Source organism: Caretta caretta, chromosome 6 (assembly GCF_965140235.1).
Source record: "Caretta caretta isolate rCarCar2 chromosome 6, rCarCar1.hap1, whole genome shotgun sequence".
NCBI classification, from domain to species: domain Eukaryota; kingdom Metazoa; phylum Chordata; order Testudines; family Cheloniidae; genus Caretta; species Caretta caretta.
In genome coordinates, this window is record NC_134211.1 from 73,636,692 (window position 1) to 73,655,321 (window position 18,630).

Consider the following 18,630-nt stretch of genomic DNA (forward strand, 5'->3'; position numbering starts at 1 on the left):
CTAACGGGAGAGGGCTGATGACAGAAATGGGTTTCCCCAGGGTGGAGAGAGCGGGTAACAGGGCGGCATTGGATAGAAAAGGAGGGACGGAGGTCAGGACGAGGCGGACGCCCAGGTCCTCTAGCGGTTCCAGGGGAACGAACACTCCCCCCCCCCCACCGCCAGGCCCTTCTCCAAAGCGAGCAAATCCGCCAGTAAGTGCAAGACCCACCAAGGTAGAGGAGGAACTTTGTCACACTATGCCTAGGGCTCACTTTTGGCTTACGTCTTATGTTCCTAAAAACTCATACCTCAAAATTTCAGCCAGCCACCTGTAGGGGTAAGAAAGAAATATTTCACCTCCACCTAATGTATTCTGTATTGTTGGTTTTTTTTTTAATTTCCTTCCTCTGAAGCATCAGCGATGGCCATGGCTAGAGATGGGACATTAGACAGGGAGGGCCAAGTCTCTGAGGTGGCTCCAAGCATTGTCTCTCTCAGATGCTTCATCATCTGGTTCTTGCTTACATGCTCAGTGTTTAATTGCCATATATGCGGTTGGGAAGGTATTTTCTCCCAGGTCAGATTGGCAGTGAGCTGGATGTTTTTTTGCCTTCCTCTGCATGTGGGTGCAGGATTACCTGAATATATTTCATTTAAACATTTCCCTGCCATTGCAGGGGTCTTGGGACTGTTCAGCTCGGAAAAGAGATAACCGAGGGGGTATACACAAGAACCAGGGGTCACCCAATGAAATCACTAGGCAGCTGGTTTAAAAACATAAGGTAGTACTTCATACAACACACAGTCAATCTGTGGAACTCATTGCCAGGGGATGTTGTGAAGGTCAAAAGTATAACTGGGTTCAAAAAAAGAATTAGATGGTGTGACAGGGTCAGGCCAGATGGCGACAGGAGAGTGACAGAAGATAGATATATTAGCCCCAGACTAAGGAGGTCCCTTTTCCCTGAATAAGATAATGGGTTGTTCCAGAGCAATCAGGAAGTTGCTGGAACCAATTAAGGCAGGCTTATTAGGACACCTGGAGCCAATTAAGAACCTACCAGAATCAATTAGGACAGGTAGGCTAATCAGGGCACCTGGTTTTAAAAAGGACCTCACTTCAGTTAGTGAGGTGCTTGCGAGGAGCTGGGAGCAAGAGGTGGTTGGGAGATGTCCAAGTAACCTCCACGCCGGATTTTAGCATTGAGAGGGAAGAAAACAAAGTAAGAAAGGATACAGCCGTGGGTAGGAGAATGGATATAAGGAGGAAGGGCAGTGTGGATACCAGTCTAATAGGTTATACTGGCTGTAGAATGACCATGCCTTATCGGGTACAGAATGTGAGCGAGACCAAACAGCAAAAATTAAGATGTTTGTACACCAATGCGAGGAGCCTAGGTAACAAAATGGAGGAACTAGAACTACCGGTGCAGAAAGTGAAACCAGATATTATAGGGATAACAGAAACATGGTGGAATAGTAGTCATGACTGGACTACGGGTAATGAAGGGTATGTGCTGTTTAGGAAAGACTGAAATAAAGGTAAAGATGGTGGAGTAGAATTGTATATCAATGATGAGGTAGAATGTAAAGAAATAAGAAGTGATGGAATGGATGAGAGTCCGTCTGGGCAAAAATTACATTGGGGAAGAAAACTACTAGAGCCTCCCCTGGGATAATGCTTGTGGTGTACTATAGTCCGCCGGGATCTGATATGGATAGAGCCCTTTTTAATGTTTTTAATGAAGCAAATACTAATGGGAATTGTGTAATCATTGGAGACTTTAACTTCCCAGATATAGACTGGAGGACGAGTGCTAGTAACAATAACTGGGCTCAGATTTTCCTGGATGCGATAGCTGATGGATTCCTTCATCAAGTAGTTGCTGAACCGACTAGAGGGGATGCCATTTTAGATTTGGTTTTGGTGAGTAGTGAGGACCTCATAGAAGAAATGGTTGTAGGGGACAATCTTGGTTCAAGTGATCATGAGCTAATTCAGTTCAAACTGAATGGAAGGATTAACAAAAATAAATCTGCAACTAGGGTTTTTGATTTCAAAAGGGCTGACTTTCAAAAATTAAGGAAATTAGTTAGGGAAGTGGATTGGACTGAAGAACTTATGGATCTAAAGGCAGAGGAGGCCTGGGATTACTTTAAATCAAAGCTGCAGAAGCTATCGGAAGCCTGCATCCCAAGAAAGGGGAAAAAATTCATAGGCAGGAGTTGTAGACCAAGCTGGATGAGCAAGCACCTCAGAGAGGTGATTAAGAAAAAGAAGAAAGCATCCAGGGAGTGGAAGATGGGAGGGATCAGCAAGGAAAGCTGCCTTATTGAGGTCAGAACATGTAGGGATAAAGTGAGACAGGCTAAAAGTCAAGTAGAGTTGGACCTTGCAAAGGGAATTAAAACCAATAGTAAAAGGTTCTATAGCCATATAAATAAGAAGAAAACAAAGTAAAAAGAAGTGGGACAGCTAAACACTGAGGATGGAGTGGAGTTAAGGATAATCTAAGCATGGCCCAATATCTAAACAAATACTTTGCCTCAGTCTTTAATAAGGCTAAAGAGGATCTTAGGGATAATGGTAGCGTGACAAATGGGAATGAGAATATGGAGGTAGATATTACCATATCTGAGGTAGAAACGAAACTGGAACAGTTTAATGGGACTAAATTGGGGGCCCCAGATAATCTTCATCCAAGAATATTAAAGGAATTGGCACATGAAATTGAAAGCCCATTAGCAAGAATTTTTAATGAATCTGTAAACGCAGGGGTTGTACCGTATGATTGGAGAATTGCTAACATAGTTCCTATTTTTAAGAAAGGAAAAAAAAGTGATCCAGGTAATTACATGCCTGTTAGTTTGACATCTGTCGTATGCAAGGTCTTGGAAAAAATTTTGAAGGCAAAAGTAGTTAAGGACATTGAGGCCAATGGTAAATGGGACAAAATACAACATGGTTTTACAAAAGGTTGATCGTGCCAAACCAACCTGATCTTCTTTGAGAAAGTAACAGATTTTTTAGACAAAGGAAACACAGTGGATCTAATTTACCTAGATTTCAGTAAGGCGTTTGATACCGTGCAAACATGGGGAATTATTAGTTAAATTGGAAAAGATGGGGATCAATATGAAAACTGAAAGGTGGATAAGGAAATGGTTAACAGGGAGACTACAGCACGTCCTACTGAAAGGTGAACTGTCAGGCTGGAGGGAGGCTACCAGTGGAGTTCCTCAGGGATCAGTTTTGGGACCAATCTTATTTAATCTTTTTATTACTGACCTCGGCACAAAAAGTGGGAGTGTGCTAATAAAGTTTGCAGATGATACAAAGCTGGGAGGTATTGCCAATTTAGAGGAGGACAAGGATATCCTACAGAAGGATCTGGATGACCTTGTAAACTGGAGTAATAGGATGAAATTTAATAGTGAGAAGTGTAAGGTTATGCATTTAGGGATTAATAACAAGGATTTTAGTTATAAGCTGGGGACGCAATAATTAGAAGTAACGGAGGAGGAGAAGGATCTTGGAGTATTGGTTGATCATAGGATGACTATGAGCCGCCAATGTGATATGGCCGTGAAAAAAGCTAATGCTGTCTTGGGATGCATCAGGTGAGGTTTTTCCAGTAGAGATAAGGAGGTTTTAGTACTGTTATACAAGGCACTGGTGAGACCTCACCTGGAATACTGTGTGCAGTTCTGGTCTCCCATGTTTAAGAAGGATGAATTCAAACTGGAACAGGTACAGAGAAGGGCTACTAGGATGATCTGAGGAATGGAAAACTTGTCTTATGAAAGGAGACTCAAGGAGCTTGACTTGTTTAGCCTAACTAAAAGAAGGTTGAGGGGAGATATGATTGCTCTCTATAAATATATCAGAGGGATAAATACTGGAGAGGGAGAGGAATTATTGAAGCTCAGTACCAATGTGGACACAACAACAAATGGATATAAACTGGTCATTGGGAAGTTTAGACTTGAAATTAGACAAAGGTTTCTAACCATCAGAGGAGTAAAGTTTTGGAATAGCCTTCCAAGGGAAGCAGTGGGGGCAAAAGATCTATCTGGCTTTAAGATTAGACTTGATAAGTTTATGGAGGAGATGGTATGATGGGATAACATGATTTTGGCAATTAATTGATCTTTAAATATTCATGGTAAATAGGCCCAATGGCCTGTGACGGGTTGTTAGATGGGGTGGGATCTGAGTTACTACAGAGAATTCTTTCCTGGGTATCTGGCTGGTGAATCTTGCCCATATGCTCAGGGTTTAGCTGATCGCCATATTTGGGGTCAGGAAGGAATTGTCCTTCAGGGCAGATTGGAAGAGGCCCTGGAGGTTTTTTGCCTTCCTCTGTAGCATGGGGCACAGGTCACTTGCTGGAGGATTCTCTGCTCCTTGAAGTCTTTAGACCACGATTTGAGGACTTCAATAGCTCAGACATAGATGAGAGGTTTTTTGCAGGAGTGGGTGGGTGAGATTCTGTGGCCTGTGTTGTGCAGGAGGTCAGACTAGATGATCATAATGGTCCTTTCTGACCTTAATATCTATGAATCTATGAAAGAGCCGTGCAAGAAGCTGAGAGTGAGAAAGTGTACTGCTGGAAGACTGAGGAGTACAAGCATTATCAGCCATCAGGAGGAAGGTCCTGTGGTGAGGATAAAGAAGGAGTTGGGAGGAGGCCATGGGGAAGTAGCCCAGTGAGTTGTAGACACTGTAGACAGCTGCAATCCACAGGGCCCTGGGCTGTAACCCAGAGTAGAGGGTGGGCCCAGGTTTCCCCCATCCCCCTCAACTTCCTATTTGATACAAGAGGTGGTGACCTGGACTATGAGTCCCACCAGAGAGGAAGGTCCCTGGCCTATCCCCTGACCCACTAGGTGGATCAGCAGAGACTGCGGGGATTGTTCTCCTCCCTTTCCCCATGCTGGCCAGTGATGAGGTTAGCTGAGTGAATGGCAGGTTTGAGCCACTAGCAAAAGTGGCCGAACTGAGGGCTGCCGTGAAGCTCTGAGGTGAGCAAATCCTCCAATAAGCACAGGACCTACCAAGGCAGAGGAGGAACTTTGTCACAACAAGTTCATAGAGAATAGGTCCATCAATGGCTATTAGCCAAGATGGGAGGGATGCAACTCCATGCTCTAGGTGTCCCTAAACCTTTGACTGCCAGAACCTGGGACTGGATGACAGGGCATGGATCACTTGATAAACTGCCCTCTCCTGTTCACTCCCTCTGAAGCATATGGCATCAGCCATTGTCAGAAGACAGAGCACTCAGCTACATGGACCATTGGTCTCACCCAGTATGACCATTCTCATGTTCTTATGCACACTTGGTCCCTCCTATTCTCTGCCTGTGACACACAATAGTCTAATCTCTGATGGGCTATAATACTTCAGTCTAATTTTGGTTGTTGGGGTTAGTGGGCGGATGCTGAATGGTGTTGGTGGCCTGTGATACACAGGAGGTCAGACAAGATAATCTGATGGTTTGTTCTGGCCTTAAACTTTATGACTCTCACAGCTACTGTTTCAGGCTGTTTGCAGACAAGCAAACATAACTCCATCAGTTTACACTTTCATGTAGAAAGTTTTCTTTGAAACAATACAGCTAGAAATACTGGCCTAAATTTTTAAAAGCGATTTTGGGTGCCCAATTTGAGCTACCTTAAAGGGGCCTGATAATTCCCAAGTGCTAAGCACTTGGCTTTTTAAAATTTCTTACTTTTAGTACATGAAATCACTAGTCACTTTTGAAAATGTAGGCTTTTGAAAACGATTTAGAAAATGAAAATTCCGTTTTTAAAGCCAAATTTTGTGACACAACATGGGTTTTGTACCCAGGGCCTGATCCAGAGCCCAATGAAGTTAATTGAAAGATTCTCGTTCACTTCAACAGCTTTTGGCCCAGAACCTAATTATGAGGATTTATATAATACTTTAGACCCTGTTTTGGTACCATCAGGGAATGCGTTTAAAACAATTTAAGTATCAAGTTACTTAAGCAGTACAAACTTTACTAAGCTTTTAAAAAGTCGACACTATTTAACTTAATGTAAGACTTTAGACAAAAAAAAGGAATAATCTGGTTAAAATTAAAGACGTAGTTCAATATAATGTGGAAAAGTATTCAAAGAAACATAATTTGGGGAGGGGCAGAGGACAGTCAAGTTAAAAACTGATACAATTTTGTTTTCATTAACATTAAAAATTAGATGATTTTAAACAAAATTATAGCTTTAAATCTAACAAACTGATTTTCTTCAAACATGGTGTGTTTTATGGAACTTATTGAATCCTAAAAGCCAAGCAAACTGGAAAAAAAGTGATCTGGCAGAAAAAGAAGTGGACAGAAATTATTTTTAAAATTTTCATTATGGAAATAGGAGTGAACATGAAATGCAAGTGCAAACCCCATATTTAAAAATGTTAGCCTACATCAATTATATCTAATTTTAAAAAGATTTTTTTAATATTACCTTTTCCTGCAAATGCAAGTTGTTACGTAAATGTTCTTTGACTTCTTCGTCTGTGTCCCTCTGTGGAAAAGATATAAATGTGTTTTATTTCTGTTTGAGATATATCTTATAAAAATTTTTGTATGAGATAAATTCAGAATATAGAATAGATATTAATTCAGGGTACTGCCACATAACACACAGTTTTGGTTTTTTTAATTACACAAATTGTTGGGAAAAATATTTGGGTTCAATGTTCAAAAAAAGAACTATTTAAATTGTGGCCATAAATCATACACCAGATCCTGAGGAGAGTTAAGCGTCTGCTAAAGATCTCTCAGGATTTAGTCCTAAAAGTACACATATGTAGAAGGTTAGGAGAAACTGTGGGAAAATTGGAAGTTATATGTACGCCTCCACATTTTATATCCTGCAAATGTGTATTTTACAGATACAATTACCCTATCACACACTGACATAGTTAATTTGAACAAATATTTAGGCATCTATGTTTCAAAGTTTGGCTTCAAAAGTTCAATTTTACTATTTTACTAAATTATTGTAAAATTTAGACTTACATGACTGTATCTAATCTTAGCCAAAGAAATCAGCTCTTGATCTCCAGGAGTGCACATATTCAAACCAATAGGAAGCATCTTTTTAAGTGCAGCTACAATCAAGGATGTCTGTATTGAATACAAATCCCCTCTACGCTTCAATTTCTTTCGCTCTTGGTCTTGTCCTCCAGACTACAAGTAAAAGATCCGTAGGTAACTGATTATGTAATTTACCCCGAATTACATACTTTCCTTACACACAAAATGATTCCTCACTGTTCATGGTCCAACCAGCCTACAGTAATTGATGTAGCTACATTTTGAATAGTTAGAAGTGGTAAAATAAAAGTGAACTGTATAGTTTATGTGGAAAATGTAAAAAAAAACAAAACAAAAAGAAAACTTCCTGCTATGCAATAATGTGATAGTAATACTCATTTTCATAATACTAACCTATGTATGTGCATACATGTAACTATAACTTCTGGGTCTTACACACATCTTGAATCAGACAGGCACATGTAACTAAAAACTGATTCATAATTATAATAGACTGCTTGTTTGCATTTTTAAAGAGACAATTCAATTCCTGTTGCTTAAGTTTTTATTAAGGATTATTCCAGATAAGATTTTCCAAGGTCTTAGTCCTACATACATGGATGGTGCTAATCTGCATTGCTGCTGCCTGAGAAAGATTAAAATCTAAAAGGCACAGAATTCAGTTCAACCAAACAATAAGGAAGTGGTGTAGCTGTAAAACAGGACTGTGCTGGCTGGGTTGTAGTGTAAGCAATTCTGTAATGACATCAAACTAAACCATCAGCAGCTTTGGTCACCGAAGGTACGAGAGAAAGGTTGTCCTAGGAAAGAGAAGTGAACACAATAGAATAATATTTGATCTGTCTAACCATATTAAACAACGTGAGATGTTAATTAAAATAAAATATTAAAAAAGCATTTCTTCTTTGGATTTAAGATAGCAAATCAAAGCTCTTAGCAATAGAATTGTTTATCATAAAACAGACCCATATGGTTAATGAGCTTATGGTAAATGACAACGACCACCACCGCAACATAAATAGCCCAATCCTGAGTTCCAAATCTAGACTAAATTCGCATTGAATTTAAGGGGAATTTTGCTGGAGATTAGAGCTCAGGATTGGACCTTCAGCATATGAAAAACTACAAAGAGCAGATGCTTGCACTTAACCCTCCACATCCTCTTCTCTCTGTAAATGAAATGCTAATGCCTATTGTGTTCATATTATACTGTACAAGTTACATGTAAGGATACAGTAGAGGCCATTAAACTACATCATCTGCCAATCATTACCACAGTTACAATAGATGATATCTACTAGAAGAATAGAGGAAAATGGTAGTAATCTATATTCCACTCTGTAGTAAATTTTGGCCAAATGCTCTCTTTCAAATGGTGACCACTGTATTTGCAGGCAGCATTACTTAGACGAACTGTTTAGCAATTCAGAGGGTACACAAAGTGGATGTGGTTGCCTTTCTTAAGGAACTAGAAACTGCAAGAGAGTATTTTGCCTTAAAGCTTTGCTTTTGGAAGTGCCTTAGAAAAAGTTTTCTATAGTAGCTTTGTTGTAATGGCACTATATTTACAATGACATTATTTGTACTCTACTTCGATAGCAGACAAACGAATGCCACAATGTATCACTGGGACCCAGTGGCGTCACCGTGCCTCTTAAATATGGGAGGCATCTTAAGAAGAGGAAGCCATATTTTTTTTTCTCACCTCTATTCGTGGGAGGGATATTTTGCCCATCAAAGTTTCTTTATTTTCAATTGTAATTGAGAGTGGAAGGTGTGTGAGAGTAACAAATGCACTTAAAATCAATACATTTGAAAATGGTGAAGAGGTGACCCATTCTTCCTTTGCCACTAGACTTCTGCCTTCCTAAAGTGGCACTGCAGGAAACACTAACTCCTGCTGGTAAATATGCAAGTAGAACTAGGCAGAGAAATTTCAACTATTGGTGACAACAAAACAATGCCTCCCACTATAGTGATAGATATCTGCATAAATAAAACAATGTCTTCACTAGATATGTGTGAGACATGATAAAATTGGATATAGTTTGTCCAAATTGTTTGCAATGATGAAAAGACATTTTTTTCTGTCACTTCTGGGGTGAAATACAACCAGTTGTTTAGCAGCACAAGTGGACACTAAACTGTTAACTGCTTAAGGCCTTAAGCCTGCTGATGCTAATGGAAACACGCCCATAGAGGTCAATGGGAGAAGGACTTGCCAACAGAACTGGAAGAACTGCAAATATAATTATGATGCAAAGGGAATTCATGTAGGCAGAATATAACTGCCAAAGTTGGCCAGGACATTGGCGTTAACATTCATAATTCTTTCAAAAATTGTCAGGCTATTTTTTTCCTGGAGGCCTCTCATCCCAGTGCTGATAAAGCCCACACCTATTTACTTGACAAGGTCTGACAGTATTATTATGTTTATTATTATATATTTATTTATTATCTGTATTATTAGTGCCTAGGAACTCCAGCCTGAGGTCAGATAGTATAAACTACAATTTCACTTCAGAAATGTCATTTGAAAGATGGAAAGGAAGATGAACTAAGCATAGATCACTGGGGAATAGGGAATCTCTGAATAGAATAGGTAGGGAAAAAGTGGGTATGGTCCAAGCACCCACCCAGCCACACAACAAGAAGGTATGTTTTTAAAATTTTTTTGGGAGGACTGATTTTACAACATCTCATGCAATCTTGCTAAACATCATGGGTAGGGAGTGCTATGGAAGTTACTCTGATACAATATTTTACCCTTATATTTGACTTAGAAAGTCACAAACCAAACACGATGTTTCCTTTGGGTATACTTAGGAAGTGGTCTCCTGGTGAGTGATTCAACATATTAAACAAGGTAACAGAAGGCAGAAGGCAGCAGAAGTAGAATGTAACCTTAAAAATTAATAAGTAGTGTAATGGACTAAATTTTTACATTGAAGGAGCATCTGGGCCTGTTAAGGGGCGAAAATCTGGTGGTCTAATCAAATATGGCCAGTTTTGCAATAAGGAAATTTATCAGGAGTGGAGCCTGTGCCTTCCCTTTGTGACGCCACTGCTATGATCAATGGAAAGAACGCTTAGAGCCTGGCCATCTCTAAAACGAAAACATAAAGACACATCATGCACTTTGACCTGTACCTTTACTTGCATGGCCTGTATGAAAGAAAAATACAAGGAAAAAAGTAAGTAAAACAGATGAAATGATGAAAGTTTTACAAGTTAGTAATAAAAATAGCCTACAACATCAGAAGAGTAACTAAAACAAGTTTGTAGCTAGAACATCATGAATCTATGAGTGTATAGTTAAGGTGGTCTTAATGAAGTAATGATTTATTACTCATCTTAATTCCTACCAAATAATCTATCTTTTAAATTTATCAGTTGTTATTTCTCAAACACATGGCATACTGAATAGTTCCAGTGACTGCTGTATCAGATGTGGATAAATCCAGTAAGCCACAACATCCATATGCTAAATTCTAGGTTTCCCTCATGTAATATAGGACAAGTGACTTGGGACTCTGGACACTCCAACAGTGAAGAATATTTCAATCATCAGCAGTATAATTTTCCTTTTATTATTAAATTAAATCTTGGTTGTAACAAAATTATGCTTAGAATAAAAGTGAAAAACAAACCTCACAGTAAATATACAACCAGATATAGCATTTTATTTATTAAAGTAGTATTCTTATTTTATAACAAGAAATTCCAATTTCTTATACAGTGTTACAGAGTGCAAAAGTAATGCCTGATATCTCTTAATTGTAGCTCATAATGAGAAAAAGTATTCATTTTAGACTCAAATTTCCCTCCTCACATATACATTTAGTTTTTTTAAATCTCTGTTTAAGCATAAAAATTTACACCAGGATTTTATTTATAGATGAAATTATTTGTTGCCCAAAGTCATATCAGGATGCCACACAAAATTAACATAACATAAATATCAACTATTCATAATTAGTATTAAGCACCCATCCCCACCCATCAACTAACTAATTTAATCAACAGTCAACTGAGGAGTGTTCCTTAGCATGCAAAAATAATGTAATAGAAAACTTTGTCCAGGTTTAAGAAAAGTACTTCACATTATTTTAAGCTTCCTCCTTCAATTATTTTTGGTTATCTGTGTGTCCTTGTGACACTTTAAAAAGCACAGAGTCTCTCATTTTGGGTCCTGAAGGACTGAGGATTAGCTATGGTTATACATGTCTTTTTTCCCTTACATATGTAATAGTGGGAAACATATTATTATTTCTACAACTCTGAACAACTACAGTAAATTAAATCTTTAACCCTTCCAGATCTTAAACACCTTAATCTGGCAAATGGGAACACCTTCAATGGGAATTTTAACTGAATAAGGAAAATAAGGCCTTTATATGCTTTGCAGACATGACATAGTACACATATAATAAATGGTAAGTGCGCCAGTGAGGTTAATCCCATTTCATTCATTAGGGATGACTATTACAGTAATCCACTGATGATTTATTGCATGCTGCCGAACAACGTACTAATTCATGGAAACATAGTCTCAGAAGCTGAGTAGATTCAAGGAGATGAGATAAAAAACCCACAATAAAGCATTAAATAGCATGAAATTCAGACTAAATATAAGATTTCTAAACAGTGTGTATAGTAGAAATAGAACCAAACAAAAAATCTGGATCCAGCCACTCCTGAAATTATACATAATAATACAAACCTGGATTCCATGACTACCTCAGACTCTTACAAAGGACCTATCAAAACACTTTCTAAAAATCAAGACGCAAGTTTTATAATGTGGGCCCATTAGATATGACTTCAGTAGGAGCTGCAGATACTTAGCAACCTTAAAAATGAAGCTGCTTACAAGGTACCTACATACGGACTTAGACACATAACTTTAGGCACCCCAGCTTGCAAATTTGCTTCTGTCCATATTACACACATATTCATATAATATATACATGCACAGGTGTATGTGTAGGAATGTATACAGATCATGTGTAAAACATAATATGGAATACTTATATCTTTATAAAATCTGCTACATTATCAAAAAGTCTAAGGAGGATTGGAAAAATAAAACACTAGTGGAGTGGAATAAGTTTAAATATTCAACACTTTCTCTGCCACAAATCTGTTATTTCAATGCAGTCCAAGTAACCAGTCTTTCTCATACTAAATATTATCTAACTTACCATTCCCCTCCGAGCAATCTGCTGCCATTTTTTCAGAAAAGAAAAATTAAAAAACTTGCTCAGCTTTAAATACATTTATCTTAATAAAGATTAACAAACAAGTATTGCATAGTCTAAATATACAGTGGATACTCTATCAACGTTTGGGTTATAGTATACCCATCTGTTAGAGATTGTAGATATTAAAACTTTATCCACTAAAAAGATTTTATTTATATATATCCTCCCACTTTCTTCTATTTTATATAAATATATATTATACATAAGTATCATCACATATATTATAGATAATTGCCCAGAACTCTGGCTACATTTAAGGAGTACAGAGTAGAGTTCAGAAATAGGGGGGGGGGGAGGAGAATAAAGCTACTTTTGTGCTTCCCTGCTTATTGACTGTGCACCAGGCCAAACCCTGGAATAATTTAGAGCAGCATAAGGGCTGCTATATTTTGCACCGGTTAACAATACTTTAAGGTGCCAAACCAGAGGGTGGAAGATCTCTGGGGCACAGAGAAACCCCAGCCACACCTGTTCTTAACCCAGTTCTGTCCTGTGCACCACCAGCCAGGAAGTGAGCCGCTGTAGGAACATCTACAGTAGCTCCATAGCAACAGAGGACACTCAGTTACTAGCTGCACTGACATTAAGTCCAGCATCTGCCAATAGCATGGCACGGAACAGTCGCATCACAGCAGACAATTTGGGCCAATATAGCTAACATTTATATTAATAATATTTACTCTATGTACATATACACTTATTTATTTGTTACAATTCATAAATAGTAGATCTAAATTCCAGCACTAAATACAATATGATGAATGATGACACAATAAGGAAGTGGAAAGTTTTGAGCTCCTTAATATCAAAATACTGCTTACATTAAGGTGAATGTTAAAATGAGCAGCATTATGAAACGGAAGTCCTGTCATATAATTTACTCTACTATTTAGTTGCTCAACAACAAGAAGAAGAAAATGGCAAACCTTATAACCAATCAACTACATTTCAAAACTGATGGAATTTATAATTTTTCCACATCTAAAACATTTCCATCAGTTTCCTGTTACAATGTTCACTTATTTTAGTAATAGTACTGAATACATACAAAGTGTGTTAAGAAACATTGTTTATTTCCACCTCTCCTGAATGATGCATTAAAAACACTTAAAGTGGTGCTGCACCTGTATCACATCATGATATTTTACTCATCACAAAACAAATGCCTACCTACATGAATGAATTCCTCTGCAATCACTCCTGCATATATGGTACCATATAAATAAAATATTTAACCATGAACAGTATAAACCATTATTTACATTCAGACATTTGCGATAACCATTCACAACCCACAGAAACACTATACTTCCATATCTACTTATACTCTTGTATGCACTGCATTTGGATAGAAAGATTCACTCTCACACCTATATATGAACACATGTATACCTTTGAGCAAGTGTACAGATTTACCCATAAATTATATATACTTTATATAAAAATAACAAATGAGAGATGGGCAAAACTTTAATCCCAAATCCAAACCTCTACTCATTCTGTGTGGCTATTCATTTGGTTTTGAATTCCTATGATTTTGATCCTGCACTGGAGCCAACAACAGGTAGTATGTATTTTCTGTTTTGCAGTTCAGATGTGGCTGAAATTCCCTGATAAGAACAGTTCTTATGATATTTCCCCTATTCTATATAGAAGACACTTCATATCATTTCAAGTCTTTTTGGGATAAAATATCACAGGAACAGTTTAAAACACTTTGGCAACACCAAAACTATAGCAAAGCCTTAATTTGGCTTTAAAACAAAGCCCCAGATCCTATTCTAAACCTAATTTGGAGTGAATTCTGTCCCAATTATTGACTCCTTTGTTTATTTCTAATATATATTTTATATACAAAATTATATACAATATATAAATATAATCTATATAGTATGTGTGTGTATGTTTATCTACGTATCTATCCATCCACACACTTTCCCCTCATATATATGTGGTGATAGCCATGTGATAAACTACTGAACAGTGTGATACATTTCATTTACTATGCATTTCTTCCTATCTCACCTACACTGTGCCCACTAATTCATCTTCCCATACAGGATTATACTAACATTTCAAATCCCTTAAGTGGCTTAAAGTAGCTGCTTTTTAATAAACAGACAAACACAAATCAGCTTCCCACAAAAATGTTTCATTCTTTCCTCCGAATGTAGAATTTCCTCTCTAAATGATACTGGTCTGAAGCCTAGGATGGGCACTTTTTAGTCAGGAACAAGTACAAAGTCTGATATCTTGACAGTTCAAATGTTTCATTGCAGGACACAATTTAGTTTTAGTCTTACTAGTCCCCAAATGCTGCATTTTAAATTTATGACATTTTTATGTTTAAGAAAGAAACTACATGGTAATTTACAGAGATTTTAAAATAAATTTAGAGGTATATACTTTCTGTCTCTTCGTGTCCTCTGACGTTAGACTACCTTAGTTACCATGAGTCCTGAGACACTTTCTCAGGGCGCTCAGAACTAAGTCACCGTATGTTACCCCTCTGCCTCCACAAGTACTCTCTGAATCTGTAAAAGGTGGATTCTCTAGCCATGCGGATTGAGGACACTGAGAACTAACTAAGCGAGAAACTTCCTGAGACCAGCATTATAATTTGTTAAGTTTTAGACACTAGAAAGTGTGTTTTATTTTTGTTTTTATTTCTAACCACTTTCTGTTTCTATTACCCTTGCTTGCCATCACTTAAATATCTTTTCCTTATTAATAAACTTATTTTTGTTTTGACCATACAATCACCTTAGTTCTGTGTATTAAAGTAAAGTGTGGGTCCTCAGCAAGACTAACAGGCTTGTGTGTGCATTGTCTCTTTGGAGGCAGCGGCATTGGTAATTTCTGTGAGCGTCCAGCGATAGCGGCTAGACATGGCAAAGGAACACTCTTTCAGGGGATTTGGGAACTGTAATTCACTGACTGTTATCTGCAAGGCAAGGCTGAGACTGGCACAGTCTCAAGGAATTTGCGGTTGAGGCAGCTAGACTGGTGTGGCAGGGCGCTGGCATAGTCTAATCGCCACCAAAGCTGTGTCTTGCTGATGCAGAGGGGTAATGCAATGGCTTATAGTTCCGGGCACCCTGCAAAAGCATCATAAGCCCACATTTATTTTTTTAAAACCACCGTAGAAAATTTTAAAATAGGTTTTCTATAAATCTGTGACATATATAAAATACAGGGTGGTGTTTTGTGGTATGTTTTCATCAACACTAGTCTGGAATTAACCTGTGCAATTCACTTATGGGTTTGCTGTTGAGTACTGCGACCTTCCTCAGCTCATGCCAATGAAACCTTTAAGCCACTCTACCATACATTTTCTCCATCACATGTATATCAAAATATATTTTGCAGGCATCACCCTGGTATCTGGGCATGTTACAAAAATGAATAAAAGAGAGATGAATGCTGTCAGTAATAAACAACAAAGCAAGATGCATCTGATGAAGTGAGCTGTAGCTCACGAAAGCTTATGCTCAAATAAATTGGTTAGTCTCTAAGGTGCCACAAGTACTCCTTTTCTTTTAACGTATATCCTGTACATATACATAAACAGATATATGCAGAGGATGAGCCCATACTGCTCCGTTTACAGTAAATGGCAAAACACCTACTGACTTCAGGGGAGAGAAATCAGGCTATAAATGTTTCCTTGCATAATTTTCACAAAATATTGAACTTGTAATACACTAAAAAGGCCACACTGCTGCTTTTAAGATAAGCATTCTTTTGTACATGTAATCTTTCTAATGCTTTTTGCAAACGTATGTAAATGGTTTCCTTCCATGCTTATTCAGCAAACATTTCATCATAAAATGTGATAAGTATAACTAGTTTCTGCACAGAAAGTTTCTTCATATTTATAAAAAAAAAGCAACTGCATTTTTGTGTGCTCTATCAGCAGAAAAGCAGCAATTTGGTTATACTTTCAGAGCTATTCTGACTAAATATCAAAAAAGTGAAAAATATGATTCAGGTTTAATTGATCTTAAAATTTTTATTAACTTACTTTAGACATCTTGCTCTTGCTGTCGCCTGTTAAAAATGCCAAATTGTTGATTTCATTCTGAATCACAAAATTTTGTTCTTCTCTCTTGAAGTTCTAAAACAAAAATCACTAAGAAGTTGAAGTCATGAAGATTGTGTGCGCCACATTTATATATGCAAATACAGAAAACTGGAAGATAACAAATGAGAAATGACATCTTACATGTGATTTACACCACAAGATAAAAACCTCAGCTACCATTTGGAAAAGTTCATCAGAATCTGCATCTGGTTTCTTGAGCCAATTTGCTCTGAAAAGAAAAACAAGTCATGTTTACAATAAGAATTAACTCCACATAAATATTATTACGGTATTTGACTAAGTGGTTGTGTTTGTGTTGCTAACTTTAGAATGAAGTGAAGTGGCACTCAAACATTCTAAGTGCTAATGCAACTTCTCTTTATGTCTATCATGAATCACTATTCCCTCAGAGTGTAAAGGGTTCATTCAACTCTAGAAAGAATCTCTGACGGCACTGGAAGTTGGTTCATGGCCTGAATCATAGAATATCAGGGTTGGAAGGGACCTCAGGAGGCCATCTAGTCCAACCCCCTGCTCAGAGCAGGACCAATCCCCAAATAAATCATGACAGGGCTTTGTCAAGCCTGATCTTAAAAACCTCCAAGGAAGGAGATTCTACCACCTTCCTAGCTAACCCATTCCAGTGCTTCACCATCCTCCTAGTGAAAAAATTTTTCCTAACATCCAACCTAAACCTCCCCCACTGCAACTTGAGACCATTACTCCTTGTTCTGTCATCTGCTACCACTGAGAACAGTCTAGATCCATCCTCTTTGGAACCCCCTTTCAGGAAGTTGAAAGCAGCTATCAAATCCCCCCTCATTCTTCTCTTCCGCAGACTAAACAATCCCAGTTCCCTCAGCCTCTCCTCATTAGTCATGTGTTCCAGTCCCCTAATCATTTTTGTTGCCCTCTGCTGGACGCTTTCCAATTTTTTCACATCCTTCTTGCAGTGTGGGGCCCAAAACTGGACACAGTACTCCAGATGAGACCTCACCAATGTCGAATAGAGGGGAACGATCACAACCCTCAATCTGCTGGAAATGCCCCTACTTATACAGCCCAAAATGCCGTTAGCCTTCTTGGCAACAAGAGCACACTGTTGACTCATATCCAACTTCTCGTCCACCATAACCCCTAGGTCCTTTTCTGCAGAACTGCTGCCTAACCATTTGGTCCTTGGTCTGTAGCGGTGCATTGGATTCTTCCGTCCTAAGTGCAGGACTCTGCACTTGTCCTTGTTGAACCTCATCAGATTTCTTTTGGCCCAATCCTCTAATTTCTAGGTCCCGCTGTATCCTATCCCTACCCTCCAGCGTATCTACCACTCCTCCCAGTTTAGTGTCCTCAGCAAGTTTGCAGAGGTCCACACCCTCCTCCAGATCATTAATGAAGATATTGAACAAAACTGGCCCCAGGACCAACCCTTGGGGCACTCCACTTGATACCAGCTGCCAGCTAGACATGGAGCCATTGATCACTACCCGTGGAGCCTGATGATCGAGCCAGCTTTCTATCCACCTTATAGTCCATTCATCCAGCCCATACTTCTTTAACTTGCTGGCAAGAATACTGTGGGAGACCGCGTCAAAAGCTTTGCTAAAGTCAAGGAATAACATGTCAACTGCTTTCCCCTCATCCTCAGAGCCAGTTATCTCATCATAGAAGACAATTAGATTAGTCAGGCATGACTTGCCCTTGGTGAATCCATGCAGACTGTTCCTGATCACTTTCCTCTCCTCTAAGTGCTTCATGATCATGTGCTTTATAAACTGCACGCAAATCACCCATTACAACTAAAGAGAAGTTGAGTATTTCTGATGTAAGCTTTAGGTGTTTTGTTTAAAATAGCCACACAGACTTTACATTCACATAACCTGCCCTGATCATCTTTGCAGCTGATTGGGTACACTGGCTCCATGATATTCACTTGTTCACCATGAAAATATCATGCACTGGGTTAAAGATATTTCAAAATCTTTTTCTTCTGTGTACTTTCTTATTCGAACCATTCTCTACTTTTCACCAAAGGTGCTAGAACTAGATTCTGGATCTTCACATGCCAAAACTGGCACTGCAGAAGTAGATCATTTTCAATGCTCTAAAGAGAAAACTTTTAGTAAAAAAGATCAATAAAGAATAGAAATTTCCTTATGAAGCTAGGGTTCTGAAAGTGTCTATATCAGGGATTGGCAACCTTTGACATGCGGCCCAC

The 18,630-nt window shown here is 38.4% G+C and overlaps 1 protein-coding gene across 13 annotated transcripts in view; it reads right to left on the reverse strand.

The window, feature by feature from the left end:
* Positions 1-18,630, reverse strand: part of RYR3 (ryanodine receptor 3) — a 564,793-nt gene that overhangs the window by 98,416 nt on the left and 447,747 nt on the right. For 11 of the 13 annotated variants that reach the window (XM_075129725.1, XM_075129722.1, XM_075129720.1 and 8 more), the window contains exons 68-73: positions 16,557-16,644; positions 16,356-16,448; positions 12,272-12,292; positions 10,218-10,232; positions 7,029-7,199; positions 6,472-6,531 (exon numbers count right to left, since the gene is read on the reverse strand). In XM_075129725.1, coding sequence (XP_074985826.1) covers positions 6,472-6,531; positions 7,029-7,199; positions 10,218-10,232; positions 12,272-12,292; positions 16,356-16,448; positions 16,557-16,644 — 448 coding nt within the window. The remainder of the gene's footprint in view (positions 1-6,471; positions 6,532-7,028; positions 7,200-10,217; positions 10,233-12,271; positions 12,293-16,355; positions 16,449-16,556; positions 16,645-18,630) is intronic. The other 2 variants (XM_075129723.1, XM_048854638.2) reach the window with 1 other exon arrangement.